The sequence below is a fragment of the Oncorhynchus mykiss genome, chromosome 8 (genome assembly GCF_057628025.1).
Source record: "Oncorhynchus mykiss isolate SJ-2025 chromosome 8, ASM5762802v1, whole genome shotgun sequence".
Taxonomy (NCBI): Eukaryota; Metazoa; Chordata; class Actinopteri; order Salmoniformes; family Salmonidae; genus Oncorhynchus; species Oncorhynchus mykiss.
In genome coordinates, this window is record NC_143029.1 from 60,989,429 (window position 1) to 61,014,671 (window position 25,243).

A 25,243-nucleotide genomic window follows, 5' to 3' on the forward strand; every position below is an offset into this window, starting at 1 on the left:
GCGTACATGTTTGTGTGTGTACTGTAACGTCTGTGTGTGAATGTTTGAGAACAAGCGGAGGATAACCCAACCCTAATCTCGGTTACCCAGAAGTAAAGTTCTCGCGAAAGTTGTCACTCCCGTTTAACGTGAATCTGTCCACAAAAGATGAACCCAACCCCAACCCTTCTGTTTTATACTGTACCTAATTCCATGAAACGTAATTGGGTGTGAACTGTGAAGGCACTCTCTCTCTCATGTGTGACCGTGTGTATGTGTGTGAAATGCGGAGATGAAATGATGAGCTCATGGTGCCTGTTGGAGAACATACTACTTTTTTTCCAGGCACAGCCGAGCCAACAACCCTTTTCCTTTCTGAGCCAGCTGTGGAAACAGCCTCTGCCTGGCCTGCAAAAATAAGTCTAGGGCTACGCCCCAAATGGCACCCTATTCCCTATGTAGTGCCCTACTTTTGACCAGGGCCCGGGTCAAAAGTAGTGCACTATATAGGGAATAGGATGCCATTGGGGACGTATCCTAGGCTTTACACACAGCTACTTCATCAGCAAGTTTGCCCAGGAGTTTGATTCTGTACGTAGACAGCCCCATCATGGTACATTGGCAGAGGAATTTCTCTCTGTGGACAAGTTGTTTTCTCATGGCTAAGAACACAAGCCCTTGTAAAAAGCTGTTGACGTGAGGTTTTAGACAATGCCCTTTTCAAGGCAACTACTAGAGGCCAGGTTTGTTCTCTCATTGGGCTCTCAGGCACCTCTCTGGGGTGTGTGTTTGTGTGTGTGTGAGAGAGTATATCTTTGTAACCCAGCCTGCTAACATATGGACAACACGTGAACCAATAGTATCTACTCTAACCACATGAATCAATGTGAACACACTAACCGTTTTGTTTACCCCACGGATCACACATAATGGGATCAATATGTAAAATGAAAACAGCAACACTGCAAGTACTGGATGGTACTCAAGGGTGAATTAGTATTTTCTGAATCCTGTATAGTTGTCTCTTCCTAATCCCATGGCTGCTGTCTAAGCAGGCTTGATGACGACGGCTGTCTCTGTCCCACTCCGCCAAAAAACTCCCCATCCTCGGGTGGATTAGAGATCACCAATGAAGGGTTCCACCTCTCCTCTTTTTAATTTCCCTGTAGGATTCACTGTGGGTTCTTTTTGCTGCCTGTGTGGAAATAGAGGGGGAAGGATGGGGTTGCTCATCCTCCTCAGCTGCTTGGCCCAATTGAACTGCAAACGGAGTGGGGTTGGGAGGACGAGGAGAGAGAGACAGAGAGAGAGAGAGAGCGAAAGAGAAAGACAAAAGAGAGAAAGAGAGAAAGGGAGGGAGGGTTTGGTGTCTGTCTGCACCAGCAGGGAGGCACAGTGTTGCATTCTGTTCTAAGACACACCATCTGTAGGGTTGCATCTAATTTTAGGGCCGGGGGAGTGACTAGGAGTGAGTGAGTTTGTCCTGGAAGTGTGTCTCTGTCTCTGGCAATGGTGTTACAGCTGTGTCTGGCTAACGGTATGTCTGACTGTGTCTGATGAGACATTTTCCATCTGCCCTGGAGCAGGACCCAGCTGAGACTCAGACAGAGTGTGTCCGTCCATCGACAGTTTCCAGTTTCCAGCCTGTTTGACACCGCAGGCTGAATTAACCCTGAGCGTGGCTTTGCCAGTGGAATCACTAATGACTTGACTTCTCTAGCGAGAGGAGAGGAGAGGATGGAGGGAGGCTGCTAGCCTTGCAGGCACACTGATTTATTCCCAGCGTGTATTTTGTGTGTGTGTGTGTGTGTGTGTGTGTGTGGTGTGCGTGCAAGTAAAGAAAAGCTGGCCGGGCTTGTAAACGTTCCCATGATGCCTTCCAGATGATAGATGATGGAGAGAATATAGCCGTGGGGAGGGTAAGGTAACACAACTAGCATAGTCCAAATGGTAATAAGATATATGATATAGGAGGACAATTATTGTGTTAGAATATCACATTCAGTTGTTAAGGAAGTCCTTACTTTAGGACAAGAAGGTTACTACTGTTTTAAGCCCCAGATGGACGTGCTATTGTAGTGTGTGTGTGTGTGTGTGTGTGTGTGTGTGTGTGTGTGTGTGTGTGTGTGTGTGTGTGTGTGTGTGTGTGTGTGTGTATTTGTAGTGAACCATAGCAAAGCACTTACCAGACCATTCTCCTAAGAGGGCATAAATAACCTAACCAGCGATTCTACTGGACAATAAGGGGGAAAGTAGTCTATTTAACAAGTGTGTGAGGATAGATTTTTGGTTGGTTAATAGGGCTGTCTCAGTGAGCAATGAAAGCCCCAGGTCAGGCCTGTATAGCCATCTGCATTCTACCTCCCCATGGTGCTGCTTTTACGAGTCCATCTGACTGGGGCATGATGCAAATGAATAAAAATGGCATACATACACAACATCACTGAAGTGCTAGGCACTAGTGCTTTACAAGAGGCCACTTAAAACGCTTCCCACAGGTCAAATAAAGCCTGCCGTGAACAGAATGAATAGATTTTATAATGCAGTGTTCATTTAAACATTGGAAACACATTTTATGCCCTAAGCTGTGACTGTCTGTGACCAATAAACTAGTCAGGTGCAAAGATTGTCGTCATAATTCATGTATGTTTTATGTTTGGAGTTTGATTGATGGTATTGTTTGATTATGAGGATCTCTTGGCTGGTGCATTAACTACGACGTGTTTTTATAGGTGATCATAAGCTACACAATGTACATAGGTAGAGGATAATAGACAGATTCCCTTAAGGACCAGACAGGACATTGCAAATTTCGGCCACGCGCAGGTGATCCTCACCTGCTGGGTGTCGACAAAGAATGTACCATAATTACCTGGGTCTTCAACAACAGAGCGCCATTTTACAGGTCTAGCTAAGGTGTCTAGAAACAGCGTAAGCCACTGTTAATGAGCACAACGTTACAAAACACCTGTCTGTTCAGGCCTTGAACAAATGCAGTCAAATTGAACCTAGGGGGCCAACCACTTAAATGTGTCACTATACCAAATGCCTCAGTCAGTGTACCGTTTAGGTTAAACAAACATTTAAAGTGTGTACCCAAGTCTAAATACTGAAAATTTAACGTATATACCTTTGAGAGTTAACGGGAAAAGAGCCCTTTGTCAGATGACACACCGTCTACCCTTCTACACATTTAAGTGAGTTAAGCGAAAGCAATAAACACTGTCAGTCTGGCCGCGTTTTGACATGGTTTTAGTATTTGTCACCAAGACAAGTTTATCACCCCTTTCTGCCTGAGCCTGAGGGGACATACCTCACAGAAACGGAACCCACTCCCCCAAAACATATGATGTTAATTAACTCAAACTCACCACCTCAACCTCCTCTCAACCTCCCCTGGTAATGGCCTCCTCTCCGCTCAGCTTGACAGACAAAGGCTGCATCCCAAATAGCACCCTATTCCCTATATAGCACTCTACTTTTGACCAGTACCCCATGTAGGGAATAGGTGCCATTTGGGACGCAGTCCGGACAGATAGACAGGCAGGCAGACAAACACTGTCACCTTCTCTCTGAAAGAAAAGCAGTGTTCCCTAATGGGGCTTACTGGGCTGTGTGATTCCAGCCGGCTGGCCACAAACACCTCTGTTTCAGCCTTGTAGTGTCTGACTGACCCCGAGATGGAAACACAGACATGGTGACTGGAGTCCTCATGATGATTGGTGATCAAGGCTATTTTTCATCCATATTATAGCACAAAAACGTACTTATCAATACATTAATGTTTGTCCTGGCGGTCATTAGAAAGATGTCAATAATCAATTTCTACACAGCACACCTGAAAAACACAAACACCTTTGAGTTGATTCACAAGAGTGACCAGACCATGTCCACTCTTTTCTATCCACATGGGCAGGCAGAGGACACAGCAGTAACTCTTATTTTTAGACTACAGCTGTACTAGATCTGATCTCCATCCCAAACAGCACCCTATTTACGATTCTAGTGCACCACGGTCCATAGGGCTCTGGTCAGAAGTAGTGCACTATACAGGGAATAGGATGCCATTTGGGACACAAGTCTAATCTCCAACTCCTCCGCAGTCGTGTGGAGAATGAGTCAAGTATTCAAGACGTATGCTGTCCTCTCCAATGATGTATATAAACACTAGATTGCTGATGCTATGTATTGGCCGATGAGATGCGTTTCGAAGCCACTTGTCACCTCAGTAGGAGCAGTCCTCCATAGGAATTAATATAACTTATTTCATTTAAATGTTTCAAGGACAAAATGACATGTATTTAAGATTTTTTTTAAATGTTTAGCTCACATTATATAATTTTTTACGTATGCATTAAGGTGTCTAGTGGAATAAACGTGGTAAAAACAAATGTAGACATTAATAAATGCATATCCATAGCTTCCAAAATCTTTTTCACAATGGAGAGGGAGAACCAACATGGAGACACAGTGGCTTCAAAACAGTGTTCGCTGTATATTATGCACATTATGAACACCTGCTCATTCCATGACATAGACTGACCAGGTGAATCCAGGTGAAAGCTATGATCCCTTATTGATGTCACTTGTTAAATCCACATCAATCAGTCTAGATGAAGGGGAGGAGACATGTTAAAAAAGTATTTTAAGCCTTGAGACAATTGAGACATGGATTGTGTATGTGTGCCATTCAGAAGGCGAATGGGCAAGACAAAATATTTAAGTACGTTTGAACAGGGTATGGTAGTAGGTGCCAGGCACACCGGTTTGTGTCAAGAACTGCAACACTGTTGGGTTTGTCACGCTCAACAGTTTGTTGTGTGTATCAAGAATGGTCCAGCACACAAAGGACATCCAGCCAACTTGACACAACTGTGGGAAACATTGGAGTCAGTGGAGGCTCCTCAGGTGGAAAGGGAGGACCATCCTCCTCAGTGAATTTCATAAAAATAAAAATAGAGAAACATTAAAAATGTTATCCTTTAAAGATAAAACTATACTAAATATATTCACATCATCAAATAATTGATTAAAACAATGAAAGTCTACAGTAACTCTGTACCATGGTGTAGCCGGAGGACAGCTGGTTTCCGTCCTCCTCTGGATACATTGACTTCACTACAAAACCTAGGAGGCTCATGTTTCTCACCCCTTCCATAGACTTACACACTCATTATGACAACTTCTGGAGAATGTCCTCCAACCTATCAGAGTTCTTGCAGCATGAACTGGCATGTTGTCAGCCTAATCAAAGGATCAGAGAATCAATCCAGTACTGAAAGCATAAGCTCCAGCTAGATAGCACTGTAGTGCACAAAATGTGGTGAGTAGTTGACTCAAAGAGAGAGAAAGACAATAGTTGAACAGTTTTGAACAAATTTATTTCTTAACAAATTAAGGAAAAGCAAGAGTGAGAGAGAGATTTCATATTTTGTAAAAAATAAATAAAATAAAAACACTTTCACTAGCGAATGCACCTAGCTAGTTTATCCTACTCCAACACCGATCTGAAATAGAGAGGGGTGCTAATGTTAGCTTGCTGGCTATGGCTATCCACTGGAACTGTTCTAAGTCAAGGTAAGCTTTTGGTTATATTATGATAGCTATGATGGTGACAAGGTTACCTAATATGGTGACATTAACGATGTAAGCTGTGTGTAGTAGTTAGCGGCGATAATATGACGGGTTGGCTTGGAAAGGTATTAGGAAGGTGTTCTTAATGTTTTGTACACTCAGTGCATATCATTGGTCCTCTCCGGTCCCGCCTAATAAACAATGCTGCTTTATGAGTTCAGACAGACTTGGGGGTCAGCCTGAGGGCCTTGTGTTGCGTGAGGAGCAGATACAAGGCATAGTAGTGACGCCTGATACAGGCGTGCCTTAGACTGCATTCCTCCATGCCACTCGTGATAGAGAGTTATTCTCCGCCAGGGTCCCTGCTGTTGGTGGGCGGCTAACCCTAACTTCCTATCTGTCTTCCTATCTGTCACACTATTCCCTATATGGGCCCTGGTCAAATGTAGTGCACTGTATCAGGAATAGAGTGCCATTTGAGACGCAGCCTCTGCCATGCTGAAGTGATATAGACCATCCTCCCTTTAACTGAGGACACTAACTGGGCAACCGTCTGACTCACCTTTGACCCCTTAGAGATCCTGACCTAAGCAGCAAGACGTCTCCCTGCATTCCTATGGACCTTTTGTCCACTCTGAAATCGCCTAAAGCTAGAATCACATGATCCAAACAGAGTCAAAAGCACTATTGCACCATTTTCAGCTTTGTCTCATAGATTAGACATAACATAGTAAAGCTAAATCTGGGACACTCAAATTAGTATGATATATTATGTTTGGTAGGATTACATAAGACAGAAGGTTACTAAAGGTAAAAACGAATGGTCGGTGGTTGGTCAGGGTGGATGGGTGGGTGTATAACCTGAACATCTAGCAACTCAAAGGTTGCATGTTTGAATCTCATAATGGACAACTTTAGCATTTTAGCTTAATTAGCAACTTTTCAACTACTTTTAGCTAACCCTTCCGCTTTAACTTAACACCTAAACTTATCCCTATTCCCCTAATGCTAACCCCTAGCCTAGCTAATGTTAGCCACTACAAATTAGAATTCGTAACATATCATATATTTAGCAAAATCGTAGCATATTATAATTTTAGCAAATTCGTAAAATATTGTCAATTTAGCAAATTCTTAACATATCATACGAATTGTCATTTTTTATTTATCATAATAAATGGATGATGGACATCCACAAATGAATACAAAACATATAAAACGTAACATATCATAATAAATGGAGTGTCTCGGATTTACAAAAAAATTATAAAATGAAATGCTCCGAGACCAGGTTGCTATATTTGGCTGTTTGATGTTCAGTGTCTCATGACTGTTGTTAGCACAGACACGCATACACATCATGTTACCATGGTATCTCAAAAGTCGACATATTAATAGGACAATATGACTATTCACAGTGAACTTTCACTCTCAAGGGGGACAGGCTTTGTACAAACATGCTGTAGACAGCAGGTCCTGGGTTCAAATACTATTTGAAACGTTTCAAATATTTTGAATGTTTGATCTAGCCTGCCTGGAGTGACAGATGAGCTTGGTGTGCTACTATTCTATTGGTCTATTTAAACCAGGCAAGGTCAATCAAGCACAGATTAAGTATTTGAAATCATTTCAAAGAGTACTTCAACCCAGGTCTGGTACGCAGTTCTTGTGACTCGAGGCGTTTACTAAGTCCTGAAGACATCTGGAAGTGGGTGCTTTCTGTTCTGTAAATCCAGGGAGGGAAAGCAGCTGTGAGATCGCAGTGCAGCACTGCTCTGAATCTGAGTTTTGTCTAAACTCTCTCCTCGTTAATCTGCTCGTTAGGCCTTAATCTGACATGTGTTTTCATTTGGCTGTGCAGCACTGCAGCCCGCTGATCAGTAGGGAGGCAAAGGACCTCTGATGCTCTGATTACTAAAATGCACTTTAGACTGAAGATGACTGAAGAGCACATTTTACATCCATTGTCTGTGTGTGGGTAAACAGAACACACGCAGTGTTCCGTCTCAAATGGCACCCTACATAGTGCACTTCTTTTAACCAGAGCCCACAAATGTAATGCACTATAAAGGGAATAAGGTGCCATTTGGGACACAGCACAGTGTTTCGTCTGGTTTAAGCCAATGTGAGTGACTACATTTGCTTTGGAAAACCCATCCAAACAATCATGACAACAGTCTTGAGAAATAACAAGGAACACAATTGCTCAAAATCAGAATTATAGAACAGTTAATACCTATTTATATAACAAGCGAATGTTTTCTGCTTAAAACAGAAGTCCTCTGGAGGAAGTCTTTACTTATACACAGGATGGTTCATTATTTTTGCATCTGAAATGGCACCCTATTCCCTGTTTAGTGCACTACTTTTGACCAGGGCCCATTGGGCTTCTATATAGTGAATAGGGTGCCATTTGGGACTAACCCCCTCCTGTCAAGTGACTCAAAATTATGTGGCTATTCAGTGAAACCCAGTCGTGAAGTTCACAAATAGTTCAACTGCAAAGATCATTGTCCCAAGACGTTAACAGGCTGGCAGGGCCACTGTGCAGGGGGTAAACATTATTGGAGTGCACTTTGCCCTAGTAGAGGAAGGTCATGGGTTATACAGAGTTAAACATACAGTTGAAGTCGGGAGTTTACATACACCTTAGCCAAAAACGTTTAAACTTAGTTTTTCACAATTCCTGACATTTAATCCTGAAAAAGCGTGTGCGAGTAAAAAATCCCTGTCTTAGGTCAGTTAGGATCACCACTTCATTTTAAGAATGTGAAATGTCAGAATAATAGTGGAGAGAATAATTTATTTCAGGTTTTATTTCTTTCATCACATTCCCAGTGGGTCAGAAGTTTACATACACTCAATTAGCATTGCCTTTAAATTGTTTAACTTGGGTCAAACGTTTCGGGTAGCCTTCCACAAGCTTCTCACAATAAGATGGGTGAATTTTGGCCCATTCCTCCTGACAGAGGTGGTGTAACTGAGTCAGGTTTGTCGGCCTCCTTGCTCGCACACGCTTTTTCAGTTCTGCCCACACATTTTCAATAGGATTGAGGTCAGGGCTTTGTGATGGCCACTCCAATACCTTGACTTTGTTGTCCTTAAGCCATTTTGCCACAACTTTGGAAGTATGCTTGGGATCATTGTCCATTTGGAAGACCCATTTGCGACCAAGCTTTAACTTCCTGACTGATGGCTTGAGATGTTGCTTCAATATATCCACATAATTTTTCATCCTCATGATGCCATCTATTTTGTGAAGTGCAAAGCACCCCCACAGCATGATGCTGCCACCCCCGTGCTTCACGGTTGGGATGGTGTTCTTTGGCTAGCAAGCCTCCCCCTTTTTCCTCCAAACATAAGGATGGTCATTATGGCCAAATAGTTATATTTTTGTTTTATCAGACCAGAGGACATTTCTCCAAAAAGTACAGAATGCGTCTCCTTCCTGAGCGGTATGACGGCTGCATGGTCCCATGGTGTTTATACTTGCATACTATTGTTTGTACAGATGAACGTGGTACCTTCAGGTGTTTGGAAATTGCTCCCAAGGATGAACCAGACTTGTGGAGGTCTACAACTTTTTCTGAGGTCTTGGCTGATTTCTTTTGATTTTCCCATGATGTCAAGCAAAGAGACACTGAGTTTGAAGGTAGGCCTTGAAATACATCCACAGGTACACCTCCAATTGACTCAAATGATGTCAATTAGCCTAATAGAAGCTCCTAAAGCCATGACATCATTTTATGGAATTTCCCAAGCTATTTAAAGGCACAGTCAACTTAGTGTATTTAAACTTCTGACCCACTGGAATTGTGATACAGTGAATTATAAGTGACATAATCTGTCTGTAAACAATTGGAATAATGATTTGTGTCAAGCACAAAGTAGATGTCCTAACCAACTTGCCAAAACTATAGTTTGTTAACAATACATTTGTGGTGGTTGAAAAATGAGTTTTAATGACTCCAACCTAAGTGCATGTAAACATCCGACTTCAACTCTACAGCTTCAGCTACAATGAGAGAGCGAGAGGGAGAGAGATAGAGAGAATGTGTGTAGAGAAGAAAAATGAGAAACCGATGAGTGTCCAGAGTTCAGTGAGCATATACAGTAGAGTGAGAAAAGTCAGAAGAAAAAAAAGAGGAGGACAGGAAAGGAAAAGAAAGAAGAGGAAAGGAAAGGAAATGAAAGGAGAGGAGAGGAAAGGAAAGGGGAGGAATAGAAAAGAAAGGAAAGGAGAGGGAAGGAATGGAAAGGAAAGGAGAGGAGAGGAGTGGAATGGAAAGGAGAGGAAATTAGATGAAAGGAAAGTAGAGGAGAGGAAAGGAAAGGAAAGGAAAGGAGAGGAAAGGAAAGGAAAGGAGAGGGAAGGAATGGAAAGGAAAGGAGAGGAAAGGAGTGGAATGGAAAGGAGAGGAAATTAGATGAAAGGAAAGTAGAGGAGAGGAAATGAAAGGAAAGAAGAGGAAAGGAGAGGAAAAGGAAGGGAAGGAATGGAAAGGAAAGGAGAGGAAAGGACAGGAGAGGAAAGAAGAGGAGAGGAAAGGAGAGGAAAGGAGAGGAACGGGAAGGATAGGAGAGGAGAGGAGAGGAAAGGAGATGAAAGGAAAGTTAAGGAAAGGCAGAGACGCAAGAGCCTCAGGGCAGAAAATAAGAAATCCAGAGGTCTGTCCAAGAGGTCATAGTGCAACCGGTCATCACGCTAACTGGCCCGTGGCTCTATAACAGCCACCACCAGCCATCTAACTAACCCCAAGTCTTTCATCTGGATGACCACAATGACCACAGAGCCATAGTGGCGCAGTGGAAATGAATTGACCACACCGAGGGGATCATTCAATTAGAGTTGTATCCATTTCTCCATAGCAGAAGACCCTCGTCCCTACATAGTCTCTACATAGTCCTTACATAGTCCTTACATAGTCCCTACATAGTCCCTACATAGTCCTTACATAGTCCTTACATAGTCCCTACATAGTCCTTACATAGTCCCTACATAGTCCTTACATAGTCCCTACATAGTCCTTACATAGTCCCTACATAGTGGTGCCATTTGGTACTCAGACAATGTCTTTGGCCAGGTCAACAGCAGCACCACTGCTGGTTGGGAGTCTGCAGGTCTGCAGTTGTGGTTTTGTTTTATATTTGTCATACCACAAAGGTTACGTCAACTACAGACAACAAGGGAAAATGAAGTGTGCCTCATGCAGCCTTTAGTCCTGTAATCACCCTACATCCTGGCATTAAGATTTGATTCAGATACACGACTTGAAGTTCACAAGAGAGTAACTTCAGACAAGCACATCAGTCGTAACTCTGATGTTCGCATTAATCTTCCATAGATGTAATTGGGAGATTTGGGTGAAAATTCTAATCTCAAGCGCCAAAGATCTTAAATTAGGATTTGTGCGTACAGGAAACTGTCTCTTTGATTTACGAGATCTGTTATGGTTGTTTTTAAAACTTGTATCCTAGGCCAATGTCACGAAATGACACAGGATATACACTTGTGAGTAAATTTGGAGCCACCAACGGTATTTACGTGCAAGATGGGAGGGCAGACTGACCTTCCAAGGCTCTAACATAATCAGTCTGTCAGTTCATTTAGCTGTTAAGATTCCTGTCAACTTCAAAGTGGTGAAATAAAAGGAACATGCCCATGGAACCGAGAACAAACAAACAGATTGTTGTAGAAGTTCATGACCCAATTTAGTTCCTTAGAAGCAAAACCACAAACAACCCATGTTGGATCCAATAATACACCTGGCCTTTCCTGATTTTGCCTCCACTGCTGAGGAAAGCAGTTGGAAAGAGCCATTCTGCTTCCATTGAAACGAGGCTAAACACATTGGTGTGTCTGGAGGTTGACACGCTAGGTAAAACCTAAATGTGAACGGCTGATTGAACAGTAGGCCATGCTGATGTGGCATTTCTCCTTAGAATCATTATGGGTATGATTCATAACGATTCAAAGTACTGTCTGTGATTATGAGTATGATTCAGAATGAATCAAAGTACTGTCTGTGATTATGAGTATGATTCAGAATGAATCAAAGTGCTGTCTGTGATTATGAGTATGATTCAGAACGATTCAAAGTGCTGTCTGTGATTATGAGTATGATTCAGAACGATTCAAAGTGCTGTCTGTGATTATGAGTATGATTCAGAACGATTCAAAGTGCTGTCTGTGATTATGAGTATGATTCAGAACGATTCAAAGTGCTGTCTGTGATTATGAGTATGATTCAAACCTCCTTCCTAACCTTTCGCTCTCTCTCTCTCTCCCTCTCTCGCTGTGTCATGGTCTCACGCTCAAGGAAACTGTTCAAACAAATTTAAAAAACGGTCATGCTATTTTAGTGTCAGTGTGAGATAAGTCTGTCTTTGGTTAGATTTAGGATTACATCCCAAATAGCACCCTATTCCATATGTAGTGCAACATTTTGACAGGGACACACTCTGTCTTTGATGCTTCTCCACATTGGCCACAGTCATGCTGGCATATCGACTCAAGGCACAGAGCATCTCCACAAAAGCCTTATTGATGTTATTTTGATATCTGACCACTCCATGAATGTTATTGTGTCAGTTCCGACTGTGATTTCAAGGGAAGAGTTCAAAACTGCATTTCTCCAGCAAACCTCCTTTCTAACCTTTCCATTTAGCGCTCTCTCTGTCTCTGTCTCTGTCTCTGTCTCTCTCTCTCTCTCTCTCTCTCTCTCTCTCTCTCCCTGTCTCTCTCTCTCTCTCTGTCTCTCTCTCTCTCTATCTCTCTGTCTCTGTCTCTCTCTCTCTATCTCTCTGTCTCTGTCTCTCTCTCTCTCTCTCTCTCTCTCTGTAACACAATAAAATAACAATAACGAGACTATACACAAGGAATACCGGTACTGTCACGACTTTTGCCGAAGTTGGTCTCTCTCCTTGTTCCGGCGGCGTTCGGCGGTCGAAGTCACCGACCTTCCAGCCATCGTTGAACCACTTTTCATTTTCCATTGGTTTTGTCTTGTCTTCCATCACACCTGGTTCCAATTCCATCAATTCCATGTTGTGTAATTAACCCTCGGGTTCCCCCCCATGTCCTTGTCCGTAATTGCTTCTTGTAGTACAACGGTATGCTGTTATTTACAGGGTTTTGTTTGGCCCATTTATTTGTATTGTTCTGTTGACGGTGGTTTATGGATATTAAACGAAACCGTTGTAAATCAGTTTCCGCTCTCCTGCACCTGACTTCTCTGCCGCCAGTACACACCTCACTACAGGTACCGAGTCAATGTGCAGGGGTACGAGATAGTTGAGCTAATTGAGGTAAAATGTGCATGTAGGTAGGGGTAAATGCGACTAAACATAGATATTACTGCATGGTCAGAACTAGAAGCACAAACATTTCGCTACACTCACATTAACATCTGCTAACCATGTGTATTTGTGACCAATGAAATTCTATTTGATTTTGACAATCAGGATAGATAACTAACAGAGTAGTAGCAGCGCATGTAAAGAGCGTGAAAGAGCGTGATTGTGTGTGTGTGTGTGTGTGTGTGTGTGTGTGTGTGTGTGTGTGTGTGTGTGTGTGTGTGTGTGTGTGACTGTCGGTGTAGTATGTGTGAGTCTGTGAGTAGAGTTCAGTGAGTGTGAAGAGAGCCAGTTCAAGAGGGTCAGTGAAAATAAAAAGGGGGTCAATGCAAATAGACAGGGTAGATATTTGATGAACTGTTCAGCAGTCTTATGGCTTGGGGGGTAGAAGCTGTAAAGGAGCCTTTTGTTCCCAGACTTGGTGCTCTGGTACTGCTTGCCGTGCGGTAGCAAAGAGAACAGTCTATGACTTGGGTGTCTGGAGTCTTTGACAATTTTTATGACCTCCCTCTGACACCACCTGGTATAGAGGTCCTGGATGACATGCCATTGAGCTCGGCGCCAGTGATACACTGGCCCATATGCACTACAATCTGTAGCGCCTTATGGTCAGATGCCAAGCAGTTGCCTTACCAAGCGGTGATGCAGCCAGTCAAGACGCTCTCAATGTTGCAGCTGTATAACGTTTTGAGGATATGAGGGCCCATGCCAAATCTTTTCAGCCTCCTAAAGGGGGAAGAGGTTTTGTCGTACCCTCTTCACGACTGTGTTGGTGAATTTGGACCATGATAGGTCCTTAGTAATGTGGACACAGAGGAACTTGAAGCTCTCAACCCCCTCCACTACAGCCTCTTCGATGTGAATGGGGCGTGCTCGGCCCTCCATTTCCTGTAGTCCACGATCAGCTCCTTGGTCTTTCTGATGTTGAGGGAGAGGTTGTTGCTCGGGCACCACACTGAAAACATAATTATAGACCTCTCGTTCGAAGAAAAAACCCGAATGTTTTGGACTAATGCTTGAAGGCAAAAAGAACCATCACGTTTAAAATTCTTTGGTTGGATAGTCATCAGGAACATGTATGTTCTATTTGGCTCTGTAATTTAATTAAAATATAGGGGAGCGATGGCAGACACCTAGTGGTCTGCATCCCAAATGGCACCCTATTCCCTATATTGTGTAATACTTTTGACCAGAGGTGTCCAAAGTAGTGTAATAGGGAATAGGGTGACATTTGGGATGTAGCCATGCACTGCAGCTTCCCCGGACATTCTATCTGATAAGGGAGGAATTCAGTTCAGACAATACATTTCTATTAGGATGAGCCATAAGAAAGTCAAACTGTGGCTGCCATGCAAGTAGAACGACATCCGCCTCCTTTCCAGTACATTCCGATGGATGACCTCTTAGTTATGTACATTACCGGTGAAATGTTTTAGAACACCTACTCATTCAAGGGTTTTTCTTTTGTTTTCACTATTTTCTACATTGTAGAATAATAGTGAAGACATGAAAACTATGAAATAACAAATATGGAATCATGTAGTAACCAAAAAAGTGTTAATTAAACCAATCCAAATATATTTTAGATTCTTCAAAGTAGCCACTCTTTGCCTTGTTGACAGATTTGCACGCTCTTGGCATTCTTTCAACCAGCTTCACCTGGAATGCTTATCCAACAGTCTTGAAGGAGTTCCCACATATGCTGAGCACTTGTTGGATGCTTTTCCTTCACTCTGCGGTCCAACTTATCCCAAACCAACCAGATGAAATCATTTGATGCAGCACTCCAACACTCTCTTTCTTGGTCAAATATCCCTTACACAGCCTGGAGGTGTGTTGCGTCATTGTCCTGTTGAAAAACAAATGATAGTCCCTCTAAGCGCAAACCAGATGGGATTGGGTATTGCTTCAGAATGCTGTGGTAGCCATGCTGGTTAAATGTGTCTTGAATGCTAAATAAATCACAGACAGTATCACCAGCAAACTACCCCCACACCATCACACCTCCTCCTCCATGCTTCATGGTGGGAACCACATATGTGGATAAACTGCATTGCCGGTTAGGGCTTGTAAGTAAGCATTTAACTGTAAAGTCTACACCTGTTGTATTTATTAGCATGTGACAAATACAATTAGATTTGATTTGTTGAGATGTGTCTGTTACTTGAACTCTGTGAAGCATTTTTTTGAGCTGTAATTTCTGAGGCTGGTAAATCTAATGAACTTATCCTCTGCAGCAGAGGTAACTCTGGGTCTTCCATTCCTGTGGCGGTCCTCATGAGAGACAGTTTCATCATAGCGCTTGATGACTTTTGAAACTGCACTTGAAGAAACTTTCAAAGTTCTTGACATTTCCAGATTGACTGACCGTCATGTCTTAAAGTAACGATGGACTGTCGTTTCTCTTTGCTTATTTGAGTTGTTCTTGCCATAATATGGACTTGGTCTTATATAGGCAGGCGTACAGAGGCCCATTATCAGCAAACATCACTCCTGTGTTCCAATGGCACGTTGTGTTAGCTAATCCAAGTTTATCATTTTAAAAGGCTAATTGATCATTAGAAAACCCTTTTGCAATTATGTTAGCACAGCTGAAAACTGATTTGCTGAATAAAGAAGCAATACAACTGGCCTTCTTTAGACTAGTTGAGTATCTGGAGCATCAACATTTGTGGGTTCGATTACAGGCTCAAATTGGCCAGAAACAAAAAACTTTCTTCTGAAACTCGTCAGTTTATTTTTGTTCTGAGAAATTAAATCTCGTACAATGCTGTGTACTACTCCTTTCACAGAGCAGCACAAACTGGCTCTAACCAGAATAGAAAGAAGAGTGGGAGGCCCCGGTGCCTAACTGAGCAAGAGGACAAGTACATTAGAGTATCTAGTTTGAGAAACAGATGCCTCACAAGTCCTCAACTGGCAGCATCATTAAATAGTACCTGCAAAACACCAGTCTTAACGTCAAAAGTGAAGAGGCGACTCTGGGATGCTGGCCTTCTAGGCATAGTTCCTCTTTCCAGTGTCTGTGTTCTTTTGCCCATCTTAATCTTTTATTTTTATTGGCCAGTCTGAGACTGTCTCTGCAACTCTGCCTAGAAGGCCAGCATCCCGGAGTCGCCTCTTCAGCCATTTCCAGCTACAATAGTCATTTACAACATTATCAATATCTACACTGTATTTATGATCAATGTGATGTTATTTTAATGGACAAAAAAAATGTGCCTTTCTTTCAAAAACAAGGACATTTCTAAGTGACCCCAACCTTTTGAACGGTAGTGTATTTAGATTTGTTTAACACTTTTTTGGAAACTACATGATTCCATATGTGTTATTTCATAGTCTTGATGTCTTCACTTTTATTCTACAATGTAGAAAATAGTAAAAATAAAGAAAAAGCCTTGAATGAATAGGTGTGTCTAAACTTTTGACTGGTACTGCACATATATATATATATATATATACAGTGCCTTGCGAAAGTATTCGGCCCCCTTGAACTTTGCGACCTTTTGCCACATTTCAGGCTTCAAACATAAAGATATAAAACTGTATTTTTTTGTGAAGAATCAACAACAAGTGGTGCACAATCATGAAGTGGAACGACATTTATTGGATATTTCAAACTTTTTTAACAAATCAAAAACTGAAAAATTGGGCGTGCAAAATTATCCAGCCCCCTTAAGTTAATACTTTGTAGCGCCACCTTTTGCTGCGATTACAGCTGTAAGTCGCTTGGGGTATGTCTCTATCAGTTTTGCACATCGAGAGACTGACATTTTTTCCCATTCCTCCTTGCAAAACAGCTCGAGCTCAGTGAGGTTGGATGGAGAGCATTTGTGAACAGCAGTTTTCAGTTCTTTCCACAGATTCTCGATTGGATTCAGGTCTGGACTTTGACTTGGCCATTCTAACACCTGGATATGTTTATTTTTGAACCATTCCATTGTAGATTTGGCTTTATGTTTTGGATCATTGTCTTGTTGGAAGACAAATCTCCGTTCAATTTTGGTTTCATCTGACCAGAGCACCTTCTTCCACATGTTTGGTGTGTCTCCCAGGTGGCTTGTGGCAAACTTTAAACAACACTTTTTATGGATATCTTTAAGAAATGGCTTTCTTCTTGCCACTCTTCCATAAAGGCCAGATTTGTGCAATATACGACTGATTGTTGTCCCATGGACAGAGTCTCCCACCTCAGCTGTAGATCTCTGCAGTTCATCCAGAGTGATCATGGGCCTCTTGGCTGCATCTCTGATCAGTCTTCTCCTTGTATGAGCTGAAAGTTTAGAGGGACGGCCAGGTCTTGGTAGATTTGCAGTGGTCTGATACTCCTTCCATTTCAATATTATCGCTTGCACAGTGCTCCTTGGGATGTTTAAAGCTTGGGAAATCTTTTTGTATCCAAATCCGGCTTTAAACTTCTTCACAACAGTATCTCGGACCTGCCTGGTGTGTTCCTTGTTCTTCATGATGCTCTCTGCACTTTTAACGGACCTCTGAGACTATCACAGTGCAGGTGCATTTATACGGAGACTTGATTACACACAGGTGGATTGTATTTATCATCATTAGTCATTTAGGTCAACATTGGATCATTCAGAGATCCTCACTGAACTTCTGGAGAGAGTTTGCTGCACTGAAAGTAAAGGGGCTGAATAATTTTGCACGCCCAATTTTTCAGTTTTTGATTTGTTAAAAAAGTTTGAAATATCCAATTAATGTCGTTCCACTTCATGATTGTGTCCCACTTGTTGTTGATTCTTCACAAAAAAATACAGTTTTATATCTTTATGTTTGAAGCCTGAAATGTGGCAAAAGGTCGCAAAGTTCAAGGGGGCTGAATACTTTCGCAAGGCATTGTATATATATATATATATATATATATATATATATATATATATATATATATATATATATATGACCAAAATTATGTGGACATCTGCTCGTCGCACATTTCATTCCGAAGTCATGGGCGTTAATATGGAGTTGATTCCCTCGTTGCTGCTATAACAGCCTCCCCTCTTCTGGGAAGGCTTTCCAGTAAATGTTGGAACATTGCTGCGGGGCTTGCTTCCATTCAGCCACAAGAGCATTAGTGAGGTTGGGCACTGATATTGGTGATTATATGCCTGGCTCGCAGTCGGCGTTCCAAATCATCGCAAAGGTGTTTGATGGGGTTTAGGTCAGGGCTCTGTCCATGCCAGTCAAGTTCTTCCACACCGATCTCGACAAACCATTTCTGTATGGACCTGTATGCCAGATGGTGATTCATCACTCCAGAGAATGCGTTTCCCCTGGTCCAGAGTCCAATGTTGGCAGGCTTTACACCACTCCAGCCAACGCTTGGCATTGCGCATGGTGATCTTAGGCTTGTGTGCAGCTGCTCGGCCATGGAAACCCATTTCATGAAGCTCCCGACGAACAGTTATTGTGCTGACGTTGCTTCTAGAGGCAGTTTGGAACTTGGTAGTGAGTGTTGCACTTCACAATAGCAGCACACAACAGGACTTGTTGGAAAGGTGGCACCCTACGATGGTGCCACGTTGAAAGTCCATAGTATGGGTCAACCTACTGCCAATGTTTGTCTGTGGAGATTGCATGGCTGTGTGCTCGATTTTATACACCTGTCAGCAAAGGGTGTGTCTGAAATAGCCGAATCCACTAATTTGAAGGTGTGTCCGCATACTTTTGTATATATATATATATTAAGGAGTGAGGCAGTGAGGCAGTCACACTCCTTTTGTATTTTCTATGTTTTTTACTGAACAGATAAGACAGTAGAGAGAAGACAGGAAAGGTAGGAGGAGGTGGAGTCAACAGTGGGCTGGATTCGAACCCATGCCGACATGTGTGCTGGGGTCAGTGCCACCACTGTAAGACAACGACCCTTACTGTTTCAGTCAGATGTTTTATAGGTGACATTGAAATATCACGTTTTGGAGTTTGGTTTGCAGATGTTGTTGATGAAAGGAAAAGGGGTACGTTTTCTCGTAGGAATCTGTGGTTTTGCCACGGCCCCTCATTTGATATTTTTTTTGTTTAATAGCCAAAAACAACATTCACATTTACCAAACCGTGACTATGAGCTATAAAATAAATCCTCACAACAAATATTACAGTAAACCTATCATCAAAGTAAAAAACACAGGCTCGGTTGGCGTTACAACTCGGAGACGCAATGTCAACAGTGATTAATTTACTGGAGAATCTGCCGGTGTTCCAATGGTTCCAAAGAACTACATCTCTCCTTAAAGATCCTGTACACTATATACAGAGCCTTCGGAAAGTATTCAGAACCCTCAACTTTTTCCACATTTTGTTACGTTACAGGATTATTCTAAAATTGATTAAATAAAATAAAAATCCTCATCAATCTACACACAATACCCCATAATGACAAAGCGAAAACAGGTATTTAGAAATGTGAGCAAATTTATGCAAATATTAAAACTGAAATATCTTATTTAAATAAGTATTCAGACCCTTTGCTATGAGACGCGAAAAATTGAGCTCAGGTTCATCCGGTTTCTATTGATCATCCTTGAGATGTTTCTACAACTTGATTGGAAAGCACCTGTGGTGAATTCAATTGATTGGACATGCTTTGGAAAGGCACACACCTGTCTATATAAGGTCCCACAGTTGACAGTGCATGTCAGAGCAAAAACCAAGCCATGAGGTCGAAGGTATTGTCCGTAGAGCTCTGAGACAAGATTGTGTCAAGGCACAGATCTGGGGAAGGGTACCAAAAAAATGTCTGCAGCATTGAAGGTCCCAAAGAACACAGTGGCCTCCATCAATCTAAAATGGAAGAAGTTTGGAACCACCAAGACTCTTCCTAGAGCTGGCCGCCTGGCCAAACTGAGAAAAAGGGGGAGAAGAGCCTTGGTCAGGGAGGTGACCAAGAACCCGATGGTCACTCTGACAGAGCTCTGAGTTCCTCTGTGGAGATGGGAGAACCTTCCAGAAAAACAACCATCTCTGCAGCACTTTACCAATCAGGCCCTTTTGGTAGATGGAAGCCACTCCTCAGTAAAATGCACATGACAGCCTGCTTGGAGTTTGCCAAAACTCACCTAAAGATTCTCAGACCATGAAAAACAAGATTCTCTGGTGTGATGAAACCAAAATTGAACTCTATGACCTGAATGCCAGGCTGGAGGAAACCTGGCACCATCCCTACGGTGAAGCATGGTTGTGGCAGCATCATGCTGTGAGGGTGTTTTTCCGCTAGTCAGGATCGAGGCAAAGATGAACGGAGCAAAGTACAGAGATCCTTGATGAAAACCTGCTCAAGAGCGCTCAGGACCTCAGACTGGGTTGAAGGTTCACCTTCCAACAGGACAACAACCCCAAGCAGACAGCCAAGACAGCGCAGGATTAGCTTCAGGACAATTCTTTGAATGTCATTGAGTGGCCCAGCCAAGAGCCCGGACTTGAACCCGATCGCACATCTCTGGAGAGACCTGAAAATAGCTGTGCAGCAATGCTCCCCATCCAACTTGATAGAGCTTGAGAGGATCTGCAGAGAAGAATGGGAGAAACTCCCCAAATACAGGTGTGCCAAGCTTGTAGCATCATACCGAAGAAGATTTGAGGCTGTAATTGCTGCCAAAGGTGCTTTAACAAAGTACTGAGTAAAGGGTATGAATACTTATGTAAATGTTACATTTACATTTCTTTCTCTTTAATAAATTAGCAAAAATGTCTAAATAACTTTATTTCTTTGTTATTATTGGGTATTGTGTAGGTTGATGAGGTGAAACAACAATTCAATCCATTTTAGAATGAGGCTGTAACCCAAAAAAAGTCAAGGGGTCTGAATACTTTCCAAAGGCACCGTATTGTAATGTATGTCAGAATGAATATTACAGTAAATCTATCATCAGATTCAAAAACACAGACTTGATTGCTCTCTAAAAACCTAGGGATGCAGTAGCAAGGAACTGAAGGCATTCCAAGCATGGTTCCAAAGAACATCTCTCCTTATAGAAAGCTATACACTATCCAGTATCTGCCAGAATCCTAAAGAGTGCTCACATTTTATAGGTCCCTTGGTGGTGAAATGTGATCTAATAGTAGTCAAGGACCCCATGTGCAAGACAGTCAGTGAGCCTGTGATTTACACAGACAAAGGGATCATTGTACAAATGGGGTTATTTGTGGTAGATTGTGAACATATGGGCGTTAGTGAGAATGCACACTTATCCTAAGGTGCCGAATGCATGTGTGTTGTTGTGTGTGTGTGTGTGTCTGTCAGATACTGTATGTGTGACCCAAATCATAATCAATGATCGGCACTAGGTAGCACAGCTAAAGACAGGGACTAGGCAAAATAGAAGTGATCTTTGACCCAACAATATTGTAGACAGCACTACAGAGCAAATCAAATAATAAAACCAAAACACATTGATCCAATTATATTTCCTCTCAAATGACAACACCCTTAAGTAGGTAATGGTTGATGCTCCAGTCTAGTCCTCTTCCATGTTCACATCAAGCATCTCACAGTAGGAGTGTTTATTTATGATCAGTTTTGCCATGTAGACCTAAATTAATAGAAAACACGGGGGGGGGGGGGGGGGGGATCAGCACTCTTACTCTGACACCTACGGCCCCAGAAGGAGTCCTTGGAATATAAAGTTCTTATATTGACCAATAGGTGGCAGAGTCACACACTACGTCCAGAAAAAGAGCGCTTTACGTACTTGCATTCTCGGTCCTCCAGATCAAAATGTGGGTTAAAGTTGATGAGTATCTTCTGGCCCGGTTCTGGGGCTGATATCACCCACATACATTGCTGTGATGGAGGGTATGAGTTCGGATAGCCAGTCGAGGTGAGATAATCTGCATTGGTTATCTCAATGTTATCTCCACATTTATCTGCAACTAAAACAGACAGAGATAATTATTTAAGAACGAATTCCGTGAGCGAGAAATTACATCTGATTTTTGAATGAACAGGAAAAAACAAGATGATGTTGTAGGCGACCCTTTAAAAAATATATATTTTATCATTCAGAAAAAAGAGTAATAATGCTCTGCCAATCGTCAGTGGAAATTATTAACAGAAGATGTAAAAACACACATTTTACCAGTGTACTTTTTTCAAAACTAGTGAAGCATGAGATATGAGTCAGAAATAAGCAACTTTGTGTCATTTTTGTATCTTTTTTGTTGTTATTTACTACATGAATAGTAAATAACATAGCAAATATAAAGACATGCTCTCACAAGTGCCCATTTACCGACACCATACATGAGAACGAACACCTTAGAACAAAAATCATGTATTCCCTCTCCCTACTGTTGAGGGAACGATACCTTTAGATAAATACATAACCAAGCAACTCTACCGATTTGGAAAGGTTGACTTTCAACTGATTTAGACGAGAGAGCTTAGGCTTCAGATGCGTCTTGCAAACCCCTGTACTGTAGCCCAGGTGCACCTCCGTAGACGTAACGAAAACAGGTGAGTCGTGATTTCAAATCGTCCAAATTAAGGCTTTTATAAGGCCAATGTTAGAAAACATGAGATTTCAACAGTCTACACTTACCGCTTTGAATCAATGGAGCCACAACAATGAGTTGGGTTGAAAATAACAGTATAAATCCACAATACATCATTGGACTGTAAAATACACAAATCTGTAAAAAAAAAAAAAAAAAAAAGATAAAAAATAAACTTTGATATTTCCACGGTTTTATAGTCCTCAAAGCAAAACAACAAATGTCTCAGAAATGTAGGAGAAATTTGCCTGACAGCTTCAGGTTGCCAGCATCCTTTAGTAGCCTATTCAGCTGCTGTTTCCTCTTTCCTCGGAAAGTCGTGTTTCTCTCGCAGAATAAGAACTTGCCATTTCCCAGGAAAATAAAAATAATAATAATCCAAACGCAGAAAACAATTGTTGATTCTGAAAATCCAGACGCCTAAAGTGCCCCAACAGTTAGCCTATCAATCGATAACTGATAATTGTATATCAAAAGTGGAATAATAAACTTAAAAGATTCAATAATATCTCAACCACTCACTACTACCCCGTCTAAAATCCCCAATTCCTATTCATTTTGACTGCGTTCGTTCGGTAACGGTTCGGCCCTTTTCCGATGCGCGCTGTCTGACCGACACAGTAGAATGTCAGAGGGTCACTCTCATTCGACTTGACGCCAACTGTGAAAGTAACAGTGGCATTTCCACTCCCAAAATTCCAGCTCCAAGACGCAAACACGCACAGACAGATGACTACGAGAAGAGTGGGCAGGAGCGAAAGACACTGTGCGCCCTCCTCCCGCTGGCGCACAGCAGAGGGAGATGTTCTGGATTGGAAGGAATAAAGATAATACACAAACAAAGTTGAACCATTCATTTCGATATACTAATCTTACGCTACCTGTCTCAAATTCAAAAAACAACAAGCGTTGAACGCATAAACAATAGGCCCTTATAACAATGGCATAAGGGGTTTTGCGGAATAATCACTTTAAGCACTTCACTTGATGCCTTGCTTCTGATAGATCCTTGCTTCTGCAGTAGGCTACTATATTCTTATGCAATTACAGTATTATATATTGTTTTACTGGCACTTCAATTCTAAGAGGAATATTTTGATATATGGAAAGCTGTCTTCTGTTCCAATTAAGAACGCATTAAGAATGCTGCCATGTCCCTAACAGTTTTCTGTAGCCTATTGCTTATTAAAGCAGAGTGTGTCGGCCAACTGTTATCTAATCATCACACAACATTCTAACAGTCTGTTAAAAGATCAGGCTTGCTATCGCTGAAGGGAGTGAGAAAGAAAGTAACTCAATCATCAGCACACTGTTTTTTTTTACCCCCCCCCCCCCCCCCCCCCCCCCCCCCCCACACACACGAAATAAAAATATTCTGCAATGACAAAAGATTTGACTAAAGGCAGCACATTTCACATAATCTCTCGCCATAGCTAGCTCCCGTATGATAAGTAACATCCACATTTTGTAAGAATACATCTTAAACCCTATCACCACCTGGTGCAACTGTGCAAGCTCAAGTCCCACCTGTCCATACAATCTTGTTCATTATGATGTCAAAGGAAAACGGGATCCTAGATCAGTACTCCTACTCTGGAGATGCATTATGAATAGGAGCCCAAATCTCTCATTTGGAAGTAGGAACGATTGACTCTTGCATCTGGGTTGAGGTTGGTAAGTTTCTGAAGAGGATTTCAAGGGCTCTACCTCTGACTGCCAGTCACACCGGACTGAGTGTGTTGACTTAAGTTGTGTCATAGTAACAGGTCTTATGTGACAGAACTACACTGCTGTGTGTGTGTGTGTGTGTGGGGGGGGGGGGGGGGGGGGGGGCAGCCAGGTCACCCATGATACAAGTCAGTATTCGACGTCCATCCATGTCTGAGGATGTTGGGATATGACGTGGAAACTGGCCACTAGGGGCAACAATGAGCGCTGTTACCTTCAAGTAGGTTTTGGTTTTGCTAAAGCGTAGTAAATAGTGGACGGATGTCAGCATCTGCTTCTGATTCCAGAGGTTGGAGGTTCAAATACAATGATAGAAAGTTATTTGGTTTTAAGCCTACCCCAAACATTAACCCTTACCTTAACAATTCAGAGTTAATGCCTAAACTTAACACTTCGCAATTTGACATTTGGAACTATTTCAAAATTTGACGTTTGAGAAACATGGATGAACATCTAATTCTGACGTGAGACTGTGAGACCTTGTGGGTGTGGGTATGAGTGTGTGGGTATGAGTGTGTATGTGTGGGTATGAGTGTGTGGGTGTGGGTATGAGTGTGTGGGTGTGGGTATGAGGGTGTGGGTGTGGGTGTGGGTATGAGTGTGTATGTGTGGGTATGAGTGTGTGGGTGTGGGTGTGGGTATGAGTGTGTGGGTGTGGGTATGAGTGTGTGGGTGTGGGTGTGGGTATGAGTGTGTGGGTGTGGGTATGAGTGTGTGGGTGTGGGTATGAGTGTGTATGTGCGGATGTGGGTATGGGTATGTATGTGTGGGTGTGGTATGAGTGTGTATGTGTGGGTGTGTGTGTGTATGAGTGGGTGAGGGTATGGGTGTGTATGTATGGGTGTGGGTGTGTATGTTTGGGTATGGGTGTGTATGTGTGGGTGTGTATGTGTATGTGTGGGTGTGGGTGTGCATGTGTGGGTATGTGTGGGTATGGGTGTGTATGTGTGGGTGTGGGGGTGTATGTGTGGGTGTGGGTATGGGTATGTATGTGTGGGTATGGGTGTGTATGTGTGCGTGTTGGTATGGGTGTGTATGTGTGGGTGTGTGTGGGGGTGGGTATGGGTGTGTGGGTGTGTATATGTGGGTGTGTGTGGGT

At 42.4% G+C, this 25,243-nt stretch overlaps 1 protein-coding gene across 1 annotated transcript in view; it reads right to left on the reverse strand.

Moving 5' to 3' along the window:
- Window positions 1–23,218, reverse strand: part of LOC110530240 (neuropilin-1a) — a 51,995-nt gene extending 28,777 nt beyond the window's left edge. The window contains exons 1-2 of the mRNA XM_036985814.2: window positions 22,464–23,218; window positions 21,615–21,795 (exon numbers count right to left, since the gene is read on the reverse strand). Coding sequence (XP_036841709.1) covers window positions 21,615–21,795; window positions 22,464–22,533 — 251 coding nt within the window. The 5' untranslated portion in view covers window positions 22,534–23,218. The remainder of the gene's footprint in view (window positions 1–21,614; window positions 21,796–22,463) is intronic.
- Window positions 23,219–25,243: the final 2,025 nt, after the last annotated feature.